General features: G+C 46.9%; 1 protein-coding gene across 1 annotated transcript in view; it reads right to left on the minus strand.

Moving 5' to 3' along the window:
* The window catches only part of RPGRIP1L (RPGRIP1 like), a 283,031-nt gene that overhangs the window by 171,546 nt on the left and 96,614 nt on the right, over positions 1 to 14,871 (minus strand). The window contains exon 9 of the mRNA XM_075325764.1: positions 7,394 to 7,467. Coding sequence (XP_075181879.1) covers positions 7,394 to 7,467 — 74 coding nt within the window. The remainder of the gene's footprint in view (positions 1 to 7,393; positions 7,468 to 14,871) is intronic.

The raw sequence follows: 14,871 nt of genomic DNA on the forward strand, positions 1-14,871 counted from the left end.
TCCCAATGAGGGTGGCCAGGGAGCAATGATCCAGATTGCCCATGGCCTGTCCGGACTGCAAGTCTCTATCCCATTGCAACTCCATCTCTGTCCTTGGACAGGGTTGACAGGTGGTTCCTTTGGCCACGTCTAGTAGAGACCCCGGCTGACCAAGTGCTCCAGGGGAGCATTGCACACAATGGGGTTCAGTGCCGTGGAACAGTATCACATGCAGTAAAAACAGCATCGAAAGCCTGTGTTGCTTATATGCTGCTGCCGACTAGCCATCTAGGACATAGAGCCAAGAATGGCGACCGTACAATGCAATGTATAGCATACAAGCATAAAGTACAATGAACACTGCAGCACATGCAATACAAGCAGCATAGAAAGCCTGTGCCTTGGCACCCCTGCTTTTCTGCTGCTGTAGACTAGCCATCTAGGGGAATATAGCCCAGAATATCGACCATACAGTGCAATGTATAGCATACAAGCATAAGTACAAATGAACACTGCAACCCCTGCAATACAAGCAGCATAGAAAAAACCTGTGCCTCAGCACCCCTGCTTTTCTGCTGCTGTAGTCTAGTCATTCTAGGCGAAAATAGCCCAGACTAGCGACCGTACAGTGCAGTGTATAGCATACAAGCATAAATACACATGAACACTTCAGTACATGCAATACAAGCAGCATAGAAAGCCTGTGCCTTAGCACCCCTGCTTTCCTGCTGCTGATGTGTCGCCATCTAAGAGGGCATATAGCCAAAAATAGCGACCTATGCAGTGTAAGCATAAAAATACAAATGGACAACTGCGGTATTTAGTGGGGTCAGCACTTCAGGTGCCGCTTACCGCCCGCCTATAAGCGGGTGTGTGGTCGCCCTAGTCCTGTGCCTGGTTGCCCAGAGTCCGATCTCTCAGCTCGGACTGAAGGAATGGCTGCCGGCGTCCTTCTCCAGCTCGTGTGAGTAGGGGCGGGCCGTGGGCGTGCCCCCAAGTCAGAGCGGGAAACCGGCGTCCCACAGTGTCCAGTGAGAGGGCTGGAGCATGTAAATAAGGCTCCAGCCCTCGGCGCTGCTGATTGTACAGCGTCTCTCCCCTACCCTGATTGACAGGGTGGGGGCGGGAACGAAGCGGAGCTAGGCCGCAAAAGCCGGGGACTGGATTTATAAGCGCCGCCGCCGTAAAAGCGCGGTCGGCGCTAAGTCCCCGGCGCACTACAAGTCCCAGCCGCGCCGCCGCTCCCGGAGCGTCCGGCGCGGTAGTTCCCCATACATAAAGTCACTCAGCTAGGCTGCAGTGACTGTAACCCTTTACTGTCCCCGGCGCACTAGCACACCCAGCAAGTCTGGAGTGTGCTGTGCCTGTGTGTACGGGGACACAGAGTACCTGAATGGTGCAGGGCCATGTCCCTGAACGGTACCCAGCTCCGTATCCAGCAGGTTCAATGGGTCTGTGGATGGAGCCCGGCCTCAGGGTTTGGGGGCCGGTAAGATCCCACTTCCTCAGAGCCCCTCAGGGGGATGTGGAAGGAAAACAGCATGTGGGCTCCAGCCGCCGTACCAGCAATAGGTACCTCAACCTTACAAACCACAAGCGGGGTGAGAAGGGAGCATGCTGGGGGCCCTATATGGGCCCTCTTTTCTTCCATCCGATATAGTCAGCAGCTACTGCTGACTAAACAGTGGAGCTACGCGTGGATGTCTGACCTCCTTCGCACAAAGCAGAAAACTGGTGAGCCAGTGGTCCCACTGGGGGTGTATAGCCAGAAGGGGAGGGGCCTTACACTTTTTAGTGTAATGCTTTGTGTGGCCTCCGGAGGCAGTAGCTATACACCCAATCGTCTGGGTCTCCCAATGGAGCGCCGAAGAAATTTTCAATAGACTATTGATGGCCGCTATAAGGTCATTTACCACGGCGTCACCATCAGGAGTATCCAGATTGAGAGCGGTTTCAGGATTAGACTCCTGATCACCCTCCTCTGTCTCATCATGTAGAGACTCTTCTCGCTGAGACCCTGATCCGCGTGAGGACGTGGAGGGTCTCTCCCAGCGAGCACGCTTAGGCTGCCTGGGACTGTCATCTGAATCAGAGCCGTCAGGCTGAGATGCCTGGGACCCCCTTGAATCACGGATTAACTCCAAATGAGGGGGACCGGGGAACGTTGCCGCAGCAGTGTCCATGGTCTGAGTAACTGGCCTGGCCTGCAAGGTCTCTAGTATCTTTGTCATAGTGACAGACATTTTGTCAGCAAAAACAGCAAACTCTGTCCCCGTCACCGGGACAGGGTTCACCGGCGACTCTGCCTGGGCCACTACCACCATAGACTCCGGCTGACGAAGTGGCACAGGGACCGAACATTGCACACAATGGGGGTCATTGTAACCTGCCGGTAGATCAGCCCCACAAGCGGCACAAGCAGCGCTTACAGCCTGTGTCTTGGCACCCTTGCGTTTTGCGGATGACATGTTGTCGTCTCCTCAGAGCAAGATAGGGTATACAGCCAAGAAGCGACCTTACAGTGCAATATATATATACATATATATATGGTATAGAGAAAAAAGGTACACCAAAATAACACTGTGGCACTAGTGGGGCCAGCACTAAAGTGCTGCTTACCGCCCGCTTAACGCGGGTGTGTGGTCGCCAGAAATCCCTTGTCTGGGTCTCCCAGAGCCTGTGTCCGTTCTCCAGCCAGACTGCATGTAGGAATGGCTGCCGGCGTCCTATGGAGAGGGGCGGGCCCTGGGCGTGTGCAGACAAAGAGCGGGAAACCTGCGTCCCCCTGTGCTCAGTGAGAGGGCTGGAGCATGTAAATAAGGCTCCAGCCCTCGGCGCTGATTAATCGTACAGCGTCTCTCCCTTGCCCTGATTGACAGGGTGGGGGCGGGAACGAAGCGGAGCTAGGCCGCAGAAGCCGGGGACTAAATTTATAAGCGACGCCGTCGTAAAAGCACGGTCGGCGCTAAGTCCCCGGCGCACCACAAGTCGCAGCCGCGCCGCCGCTCCAGGGGCGGCCGGCGCGGCAGTCCCCAACACATAAAGTCACTCAGACAAACTGTAGTGACTGTAACCCCAGCGCGCAGCGCTACTGTCCCCGGCGCACTAGCACACCCAGCAAGTCTGGAATGTGCGCGGCCTGTTTGGGACACAGAGTACCTGAATGTCGCAGGGCCTTGTCCCTGAACGGTACCCAGCTCCGTATCCAGCAGGTTCCATGGGTCTGTGGATGGAGCCCGGCCTCAGGGCTTGGGGGCCGGTAAGATCCCACTTCCTCAGAGCCCCTCAGGGGGATGGGGAAGGAAAACAGCATGTGGGCTCCAGCCTCCGTACCCACAATGGGTACCTCAACCTTAACAAACACCGCCGACATAAAGTGGGGTGAGAAGGGAGCATGCTGGGGGCCCTAGTATGGGCCCTCTTTTCTTCCATCCGACATAGTCAGCAGCTGCTGCTGACTAAACAGTGGAGCTATGCGTGGATGTCTGACCTCCTTCGCACAAAGCAGAAAACTGGTGAGCCAGTGATCCCACTGGGGGTGTATAGCCAGAAGGGGAGGGGCCTTACACTTTTTAGTGTAATGCTTTGTGTGGCCTCCGGAGGCAGTACTATACACCCAATCGTCTGGGTCTCCCAATGGAGCGCCGAAGAAAATGTGATTTTTTTGTTTTTTTATTTTTAATGAATTTTTTAAAAAAAAAATCGGCATGGGCTTCGCCCATCGAGCACCAGAGCATTTTACTTCTCATTCATCCCAAGTAATCAGATGACTCCAGTGTCGGCCGATTACTTGTTCTGTGTCCCCCTGCATCCATCGCTGTGAGGTCAGCGGAGTGGAGACAGTGACATGCTCTGCTCTGACACATAGTGTGCTGCATGTCACTATCTTTCTCCACTCTGGTACTTGTTGTGTAGGTGACCGGATGCTACATGTCACTAACTGTCTCCACTATGGGACTTGTTGTGCAGGTGAGAGTGTATACAGTTGGTACTATGCAGCAGAAATTACAGAGTGGGGCAGTTAGTGACATGTATCATCCGGTCACCTGCACAACATGTCCCAGAGTGGAGACAGTGACATGCTCTGCTCTGACACATAGTGTGCTGCATGTCACTATCTTTCACCACTCTGGGACTTGTTGCATGTCACTAACTGCCCCACTCTGAGACTTGTTCAGGTGAGAGTGTATACAGTTGGAACAATGCAGCAGAAGTCACAGAGTGGAGCAAGTTAGTGACATGTATCATCCGGTCACCTGCACAACAAGTCCCAGAGTGGATACAGTGACATGCAGCACACTATGTGTCAGAGCAGAGCATGTCACCAACTTGCTCTGCTCTGTCACCTGCGGTGCTGCATGTCACGTTTTTGCCGCGATTCGGTGCGTTTTTTGCTGCGTTTTTGCTCACTGCGTTTTTAATCAGTGCACAATGCCATTAAAGATTGTTGATGAAAAAAAAAAAAGGTCTGATGTCATTTCCTTATTCAAAATGTTCATTGTATGCAGGAGAGCAGACAGCAGCTGCAGAACTACAAGGCTCAGCATCCTCCATTCACTAGTGTATGCAGGAGAGCAGACAGCAGCTGCAGAACTACAAGGCTCAGCATCCTCCACTCACTAGTGTATGCAGGAGAGCAGACAGCAGCTGCAGAACTACAAGGCTCAGGATCCTCCATCCAGGACTGTATGCAGTTTTTTACCCAAAAAGAAAAAAAAAATAACATGGGCTTCGCCATATTTTTGTATGCTAGCCGGGTACAGCAGGCAGGTACGGCTGCCCCCAACCCCCAGCTGCCTATTTGTACCCGGCTGGGAACCAAAAATATAGAGAAGCCCTTTTTTTTTTAATTATTTCATGAATTTCATGAAATAATTTTAAAAAAAAATGACGTAAGCTTCGCCTAATTTTGGTGTCCAGCCGGGTACAACTAGGCAGCTGGGGATTGGAATCCACAGTGAAGGGTGCCCAAGCTTTCTGGGCACCCCCACTGCGAATTGCAGTCCGCAGCCTCCCCAGAAAATGGCGCTTTCATAGAAGCGCCATCTTCTGGCGCTGTATCCAACTCTTCCAGCTGCCCTGATGCCGGGTGGCTAGCTGGGTAATAATGGAGTTAGGGCTAGCTGTATATTATCAGCTAGCCCTAAGCCCCAAATTCATGGTGTCACGCCAATATTAGACATGGACACCATGAATTTCTAGTAATGATAAAAAAAAAAACACAACACCCAGAAAAATATTTTTATTAGAAATAAAACACAACACAATTAGTGACTCCATCTTTATTGAAATAAACCCCCCCTCCTCAGTAATCCTGGGTTAGGGTCCCGCGCCGTCCAATCCGGATCCAATATCATCTGATCGGTTTGCTGGAAGGCAAAGCGATCAGATGATGTGTCAGGTTAAAGGATGTGAATCACATCATACATCAGCTGATTGTATAAAAGCCGATTATACAATCAGCTGATGCATCAGTAGAAGAAAAAAATAAATAAATAAATACTTACGTCTGTGCTGATTACCGGCAGCTCCTGCAGCGGAGTCTGATCCTGGCCCATCACTGCAGGAGCTGCCGGTAATCAGCTGATGAAGTCCCCTGACGGCAGGATCAGCTGATAGCCGGCCGGGCGCGAAAAAGACGGCGACACCACGAGAATCGATCAGCTGATGCGTCAGGTGACTGCATCAGGTGATCCACCGCCAGGTCCTGCAAGCTTCGTACGTGCCCTGGGGAGACTGCACACAGCCAGAGCGGCGGGACCGAGACAGGGGCTGGAAGCAGGCATGGCACCGGGACCCTGCAGACAGGTGAGTATGACATACACACACACATACACACTCACACTGTATATACACACACACACTGTATATACACACACACTGTATATACACACACACACTGTATATACGCGCACACACTGTATATACGCGCACACACTGTATATACGCGCACACATACACATACACTGTATATACACATACACACACACACACTGTATATACACAAACACTGTATATACACACACACACTGTATATACACACACACACTGTATATACGCGCACACACTGTATATACGCGCACACACTGTATATACGCGCACACATACACATACACTGTATATACACATACACACACACACACTGTATATACACAAACACTGTATATACACACACACACTGTATATACGCGCACACACTGTATATACGCGCACACACTGTATATACGCGCACACATACACATACACTGTATATACACATACACACACACACACTGTATATACACAAACACTGTATATACACACACACACTGTATATACACACACACACACTGTATATACACACACTGTATATACACACGCACTGTATATACGCACACACACTGTATATACGCGCACACATATACACACACACTGTATATACGCGCACACATACACATACACTGTATATACGCGCACACACACTTTCTTCCCATGGCTGTGTAGAGCTGCTGCTGTCTCTGTGTGATTGATGATCTCAGTGCATCCACCGGGAAGAGGCAGGGAGGAGGGTTTGGTCGGAGAGCAGAGTGGGTGTATTAGACACAATGGGTGTGTTAGATAAGCTAGACACCGCCCTAGAGCCACAAAGAATTTGGGACTTGTAGGAACTGAACACAGGAAGTCAGAGGAGAGATTAACCCCATCAGAGCTGGAGCCAGCAATGACCGTGTGCTGCTAGTGCACAAAAAAAGGTAATTTTGCTGAAAAAACATAATAGATGTGTTGAGGGGCACATATTAGCAAGATTTATCAGAAAAAAAAAAATCAGTTTTGGTAACTGGACAACTTCTTTAAGCAGTAACAGGGAGGCGTCCAGTTGGATCACTCAGTGCTCACATGCGCGAAATGTTATTTCCGGGACGGTGGGCATGACAAGCGATGAGGTGATGTGCGGCCCACCTGTGCCACAGGTGAACATTGGGAACACACTCTGTATAACATATGACCAGTAACACTACCCCAGAACCTCCTGACAAAGCCGTGGGCGAAATACAAGTTGGAGTACTGGGCAGTGTGGTCTGTATAGTGGCACATAGTGGATAGCACCCTCTTGTGGGTATAAGCCCCAGATTATACTTGGAGGTTTTCTTGATTTATGTATGCTTCGAAATGGGATTTCCCCAAGAAAACACTTTTCATAAGTATTAGTTTCTTTCTGGGGCTAACCTTTTTGGCTAATATCACAATATACACCTTCTATTGTTATTAATACTTGATTGGACTGTTGTACTAAACTTACACTTTCCCCCATAAGGTTTTTATTGAATCTCATAAATTGATCTAATTTTTGTATATGGCTCTTGTATGATGTAGACGGGGCGGGACATTTCAGAGGAACATATGGCGTGTATACGATTTATGTCAAGTTTCATACCTGTTAAACAGTTTGTCAGAGTTTTCCTTTAAGAGATCTCGTTCCTTCTCCAAGTCACTGATTCGATCAAGTAGCTAAAATAGAAAATAAGATCCAGCTATATAAAAGTAGTTGAAAAAGATCGGCAGTAGTAATAGCTAGGCTTGTGTCCTGAAGAAGGTTTATCCTAGTAATTTAAAAGGGAACCTGTCATAAAGTTCATACAGCCTGAACTACGGGCAGCATGGACAAAGCCTGGCTGCACAATCGCTTTCCCCAACCCCAGGTGAATGACAGCTCTCTCTCTGTATACATACATTGGAGAGTCCTGTCAATCATCTTAAGTGATGAGGGGAATAGCCAGCTGGAGGGTGCACCAGATTAGCTATGTATCTCCCTATGGTTCCTGGCTTTCATTGTTAGCAGCCTGTAGTAGAACATTAAGGGGTAGTTTGCACACTACGACATCGCAGGTGCGATGTCGGTGGGGTCAAATGGAAAGTGACGCACATCCGGCGTCGCTGTCGACATCGCAGTATGTGAATCCTTTCACATACGATTAACGAGCGCAAAAGCATCGTTATCGTATCATCGGTGTAGGGTCCGACATTTCCATAATTTCGCAGCAGCGACGGTACAATGTTGTTCCTCGTTCCTGCAGCAGCACACATCGCTGTGTATGAAGCCGCAGGAGTGAGGAACATCTCCTTACCTGCGTCCACCGATTATGCGGAAGGAAGAAGGTGGGCGGGATGTTTACGTTCCGCTCATCTCCGCCCCTCCGCTCCTATTGGCCGCCTGCCGTGTGACGTCGCTATGACGCCGCACGACCTGCCCCCTTAGGAAGGAGGCGGTTCGCCGGCCAGAGCGACGTCGCAGAGCAGGTATGTGAGTGTGAAGCTGCTGTAGCAATAATGTTCGCTACACCAGCTATCACAAGATATCGCTGCTGCGACGGGGGCGGGGACTATTGCGCTCAGCATCACAGCATCGGCTTGCGATGTCATAGTGTGCAAAGTACCCCTAAGGCTGAGGCCACTCGGGGATTAGTGCGAGTCCTCGTATGACACTCGGCTCACGCTCGCAGCACACAGTTAGAGCCGAGTGTCATGCGACTGTGGTCCAATCAGACCACAGCTGCGGAGGGGAGGGTCGACGCTGCAGAGTGGAGGGTCGACGCTGCGGAGGGAGGGCTGATGTTGCGGAAGAGAGGCCGGCGCTGCGGAGGGAAGGGCCGGTGCTGCGGAGGGGAGGGCCGGCGCTGCGGAGGGGAGGGCCGGCGCTGCGGAGGGGAGGGAGGGATTTATCTCCCTAATTCCTCTGTTGCTGGATGATGCGAGAATCACACTGCTCTCGTGTTACACTGGTGTAATGCGAGTGCAGTGCGAAGTTTCTCTTGCCCCATAGATTTGAATGGGTGCGAGTGGAACAAGATCGCATTGCACCCGCAGCATGCTGCGACTGTTTTCTTGGTCCGATTAGGGCTGAGAAAACAACCGCTCATGGGAGCGGCTCCATCGAGTAATATTGGTCCGAGTGGAATGCGATTCTTTATCACGTTCCACTTGCTCTGTATTACTCGCTGTGTGTCCTAGCTAGGCCTTATACAATTTTGAAAATAAACTGTGTTTGAAAAATGTATTGTTTTTCCAAGATAGAATACATTTTTTTTTTTTTGTGGCAAAACCTCTTTAAAAGGAAGAGCTGCAATACCAGACACAGACTATAGAAAAGAGTGGGACGCTTTCCTGGATAAATCATCTAGGTGTATATATTTTCATGCAACCCCCCCTTTAATAAAATTTGCAAGTAAAATTAGAGCAAATAAATAGATTATATGTAAGCAATGCATTCACTTTAGACACATAACTAATAAGTAATAAGCAAAAAAAAGGCAGGTTTAGTAAATAATTTATATTTTACATTACCATCGGCGCGGCTCGTATACCATCCACCTTATTAATTGAAGTTCATAAATATGAATTTTGTGAAAACACGTTGTACGCAAAAAAAAAAGGGATGAATGGGTGCAGGAAAAAATAAACTAAAAAAAAAAAAAACCCTGTAATGACAGTGTTGACAGGAGATGAGAATTGTAAAACCTCTGCCACACTTGAATCAACTCATCTGTTTTAATGCAAAATTTCAATTACAAGCTCTTTAAAACATGCCAAAGAGAACCACTGGCAGAGAAAAAAGAAGAGAAAAGAGCGGCTTAGCTCCTAGACAGAACAAAGATGTCTTCTTTTATATGATTTCATTTCACTGAACTGTGACACGCACTGAAATGCAGAGTGGCTGAATTATTAAATGGATATGGCATGCATAATCCCGATTTCCTTGTCTAGCTGTAGAAATGTGCTGTAACTAAACCTCGCTAAGTGAAAAAAGAAAAAAAAAAAAAATCAGTATTAAAAGAATCGGCAAAGAAAAAAAAAGGAACAAAATGTATAAAAATGTATACAGAATTAGGTCACGCCGCGCCATTATTCTAAAAGATCATTTAAAGAGAATATACCAATATATACCATTGTGATATGTCAGGGTCTGATACAGAAGATAAAGGGACAGAAGACTTTTCAGCTTTTTCCCCCTGAATGCCTGTCTCTACTATCCGCTGTGCTCTTCGGCAGCTCTGATATTCTGTAGAGCTTAAAGGGGTTCTCTGTGTTGGATAATCCATTTGTATCGCCCACACCGACATTCCAGCGCTGTCCTGCCCCTCTCCCCTGGCGGGGACGTCTGTTCTCTCACCATCCCATCCTCAGATCATGCTGCTGTCTGTCGAGGCCTGCACACACCTCACAGGCATCCTGAGAACGCCCATAGGGTGCCAGCTGAGAGGTTTCAGGTATTTAAGGCACCTTCCCCTCAAGGGAGGTGCCTAGGCAACGAGTTTGTTTGTGGCCTGTTTACACAACACAGGCTGATAATCAGGAACGAGCATTCTTCTTAAAACCTATTTATCAGCCCATCTAAATGCACAATTAAAGAATACCTGTTTCCATTTTTCTCAGGCCCTTATTTCTGCTGTCTGTGCTGCTGTTATTGTGCTACATTCTGCTGCTGCTCACTCGTGTCTATGTTTCACTGTTATCCTAATCTGTTTCACGATAATCCACGCTGGCAAGACCCTGATTTCAGCGATGTGTCACTTACTGAGCTGTTTGCTGTCATTTTGATAAAATCAAGGTTTTCTCTGCTGCAGATCTAGTAGTTATACAGAGCTTATGAATATGCTGGACTACCTGCAGCACGCCAAGTAGTCCAGTAATGATAATCTAATGCTGATTAAACAGTGATTTTATCAAAACTACACTAAGTAGCAAAGTAAGTGACATATCACTGGAATCAGGATCTCTGCCCCTATGTTATGCTATTCTCAGATTAGGCACCAGAAATCTGGTGATAGATTCCCTTTAAAGGGATTTTCCACTTTGGATAATCCATTCCTGTTAGAAGGATAGCTTTACAATAAACTAATCACTAAATATCCTTTTCTCTGGTCCCGTACCGATCAAGTCTAATCTGTGGGAAAGCCTAAAATAGGTAGAAGATGAATGGGTTAAAACACCGCACTGCTGTCGACAGGTGCAATAAAGACAGGTTGGCTTGATGGTCACCAAACTAGTACTGATTGATACTTATATGATTTTCCTGATGAAGGAGATTGTATTCTCCGAAACACGTTGAGTAAGGGCGGCTTTTCACGTTGCGACATTGCACGTGCGATGTCGATGGGGTCAAATGAAAAGTGACGCACATCCGGCGTCGCAGTCGATATCGCAACGTGTAAAACCTTTTTGATACGATGAACGAGCGCAAAAGCGTCGTTATCGTATCATCGCTGCAGCCTCCGACATTTCCATAATGCCGATGTTGCGACTGGTACGATGTTGTTCCTCGCTCCAGCGGCAGCACACATCGCTGTGTATGAAGCCGCAGGAGCGAGGAACATCACCTTACCTGCCGCCGGCTGCAATGAGAAGGACGAAGGTGGGCGGGATGTTTACATCCTGCTCATCTCCGCCCCTCCGCTTCAATTGGCCGCCTGCCGTGTGACGTCGCTGTGACGCCGCACGACCCGCCCCCCTAAGGAAGGAGGCGGGTCGCCGGCCAGAGGGACGTCGCACGGCAGGTATGTGTGTGTGAAGCTGCCGTAGCGATAATAATCGCTACGGCAGCTTTCACTAGATATCGCACTTGCGACGGGGGCGAGACTATCGCTGCAGCATCGGTAACACATTGTTACCGATGTCGCAACGTGCAAAGCCCGCCTAAGTCACTTATTCAATGCGTTTCGGAGAATACAATCTCCTTCTTCAGGAAAATCACATATGTATCAATCAGTATCAGTATAAGTAAGAATGAGTTATGTGATTTTCCTAAAGAAGGAGATTGTATTCGTATATTTGTAAATACGCGTTGAATAAGTCACCATCAAACCATCTTGTTTTTATTGCACCGGTCCACAACTTTCTCTTCTGAGGACCCTGATTGATGGATTTTCTAACCAGGTGAATCATAATTTATTATTCATGGCGTAATAATTTTGCTGCCCAGTTATTGATATCCTTTCACTTTTTGTTTTGGTGGTGCACTTTTTGTATAGTGTAGGGTGTACTACGTTTGCCGATGGTGAATGGGGGCGCCACAACCTTAGTGCGTCATACCCGCCATTGCTATGTAGAAACAGGCTTAGGGTCCACTAGGGTCAGCTTTATCACTTCCTTCCGTTTGTTTTGGTAAAATACTTATCTGGTATTACCTGCCCCTTTTCAAATTTACCCTACACTGTAAGAGGTACCAAATAATTTTTTACATAATAATATTATTAAAGGTTATATTTTATATGGGGTTTGTTTTTTGGTGATACTCATTTGGATAAAATCAATGTTTTCTCTGTTGTAGATCTAGCAGTTATACAGAGCTCATGAATATGCTGGACTACCTGCAGCACGCCAAGTAGTCCTGTAACAATAATCAACTGCTGATTAAACAGTGATTTTTATCAAAAAAACACTAAGCAGCCCAGTAAGTGACACATCACAGGAAACAGGATCTCTGCCCCTATGCTATGCTGATGTCAGATTAGGTGGCAAAAACCTGGTGACAATTTCCCTTTAAAGGGGTTTTCCGCTTTGAATAATCCATTCCTGTTAGAAGGATAGCTTCACAATAAACTGATCACTAAATGTAATTTTTATTGGTCCTGTAATGATCAGCTCTAATCTGTGGGAAAACCTAAAATAGGTAGAAGATAAAGGGGTTAAAACACCGCGCTGCTGTCAACAGGTGCAATAAAAATAGGTTGGCTTGATCGTGATTTATTCAACACGTTTCGGAGAATACAATCTCCTTCTTCAGGATTCATAAAAGTATCATACATACTTATACTGATATTTGTGTGATTTTTCTGAAGAAGGAACTGATATTCTTCGAAACGCGTTGAATAAATCATGCTCAAGCCATCCAGTTTTTATTGCACCTGTCGACAGCAGCGTGGTGCCCTTTTATCTTTTACCTAGCCTTTCTAGGGATTGTGGCAGCCGTTTTGTCTATATGCGATTGCGGTGGCTGTGACCCTTCATCCAGGTGAGCAATTCCATGGATTTGTCCTTATCCCTTTTACCAAGGTTAATACTCTATATGTACCATTTCTTTTTCCAGGTATCACCTTCTAGTGGGAAAACCTGTCAGTAAGTGGTCAATTTCCCCGTAGCACCTCCAGAAGCAAAATGTTGTATTATGTAAGACTTAGATGGGCCGACTTTGGCCCACTAACGAGCGCCAAGGAAGTAAACACAAGGTGATTGGTGGTAATTTACTGGCCGGTTTATTTAGCCTGATGGGAGCAAATAATCGTTAAAACGAACATTCGGTCCCCATAGAGCATCATGTAGTCGGCAGCACACCACCTGTGATGTACTTTCGATAAGGATGATATTTATGCAGGAACCGCCGACCAAGTTACCAGAAGAAAGAACGTTTTACCAGTTCATCAAGTGATCGCTGGCTTGTTTACAGGCCACAGGCTGACAATCAGGGAAAAACGTTCTTTGAAAACCTATTTATCAACCCATCTAATAAATGCATAATTAAAGAATACCTTTTTCAATTTTCTTTTATTTCATAAATCAATAGTACACGTGAAAATAAGAAACTGTAATATATGTTAGAGGAAGCTGCTGGATGCGACAATTCTGTGGTGGCTGCAGGCTGCTCTTTTAGGCTGGGGGTGCCCAATAACCATGGTCCTCCGCAGCCTGAGAGTACTAGCCCCCAGCTGTCCGCTTTATTTTGGCTGGGTAACAAAATTGGGAAGGGACCTCTTGACTTTTTAAAAATTAATTAGTTATCACCACTGAGGACTTTCAGTTTTTTTTTAACAATTTTTTGCTATCTACTGGCTAACACGGTCCAAAGATATGTTTTCAAATCATGGGTAAAATCTGTCTTTAGTATACACAGATTTTCCCATTACTGAGATAAGAGATCATAGTTGGTGCTCATAAGATTCTATGGGGAACTCTGTAATTTTAGGAGAACTTGCAGTAAAATGTTTGTGTCTATCTCTAGCTCCTCCCTCCTTCAATATTAAAAGCACAAATTATCATCTCTTATCTCAGTAATGGGAAAGTCTGCCCTCCTTTTACTGTTAATTCATTGGTAAAATCAATATTCAGACATTCTGCTGCAAGTTCTCCTGTAATTACAGCTCTCTACAGGGCTTTATGAGCACCAACTGTAATATGCTATCTTAACAATTGGAAAATCTGTATTCATTGAAGACACATTTTATCTGTGAAATTAAAATTTTAAGAATCAAATATCATTCCAAGAGGAGAAAGAAACAGTTTTATCTGATAAGATAGATCAGAACGTTTCTTATTTTCACGTGCACTGTGGATTTATGAAGAAAAAAAATTAATGACAATTTCTGCTTTATTTTTTTCATAGGGTGAAGAAAAAAAAAAAAAAAGATCAGTTTTCTAAACAGGAGAACCCACGATCCCCAAGTTATGGCATATGGTAGTGATATTGCCATGCTGGGTGCGGGGAGAGATACCCAGCAAGTGGACTCCTGGGAATAAGGGAGTCTGAAACACAAAGAGGAAGGAGTAACCAGGGGGCTCCCGCGCTGACCCTGACACCTCAAACCACAGGTATCTATAAGGGTTAGGAAATGTGGCCCGCCAACGTGCCCCTGTCTCCTAGCCAGACCCTAGGACTAAATCCCACCACCCACCAATCCACGGAGGGAAAACACAAACACAAAAATAAACAGCAAAGGGGAAAAAGGAAAAACAACAACTTATCTTGAGAGGGAATCTTCAGAATATACAGCCGCTGTAGTCTGAAGCCACATGCACTCCTGAGCAGCAACTTCTCCAAGTGATGAGTATAACCCGCACTGGAGGAGTGAGGGGCCCCACGTTAGAAAGGCCCTTAATTACCAGCTGGAGGAACGTCTCCTCCAACCAGGCAATTAAACAGAA

Source organism: Anomaloglossus baeobatrachus, chromosome 10 (genome assembly GCF_048569485.1).
Source record: "Anomaloglossus baeobatrachus isolate aAnoBae1 chromosome 10, aAnoBae1.hap1, whole genome shotgun sequence".
NCBI lineage: Eukaryota > Metazoa > Chordata > Amphibia > Anura > Aromobatidae > Anomaloglossus > Anomaloglossus baeobatrachus.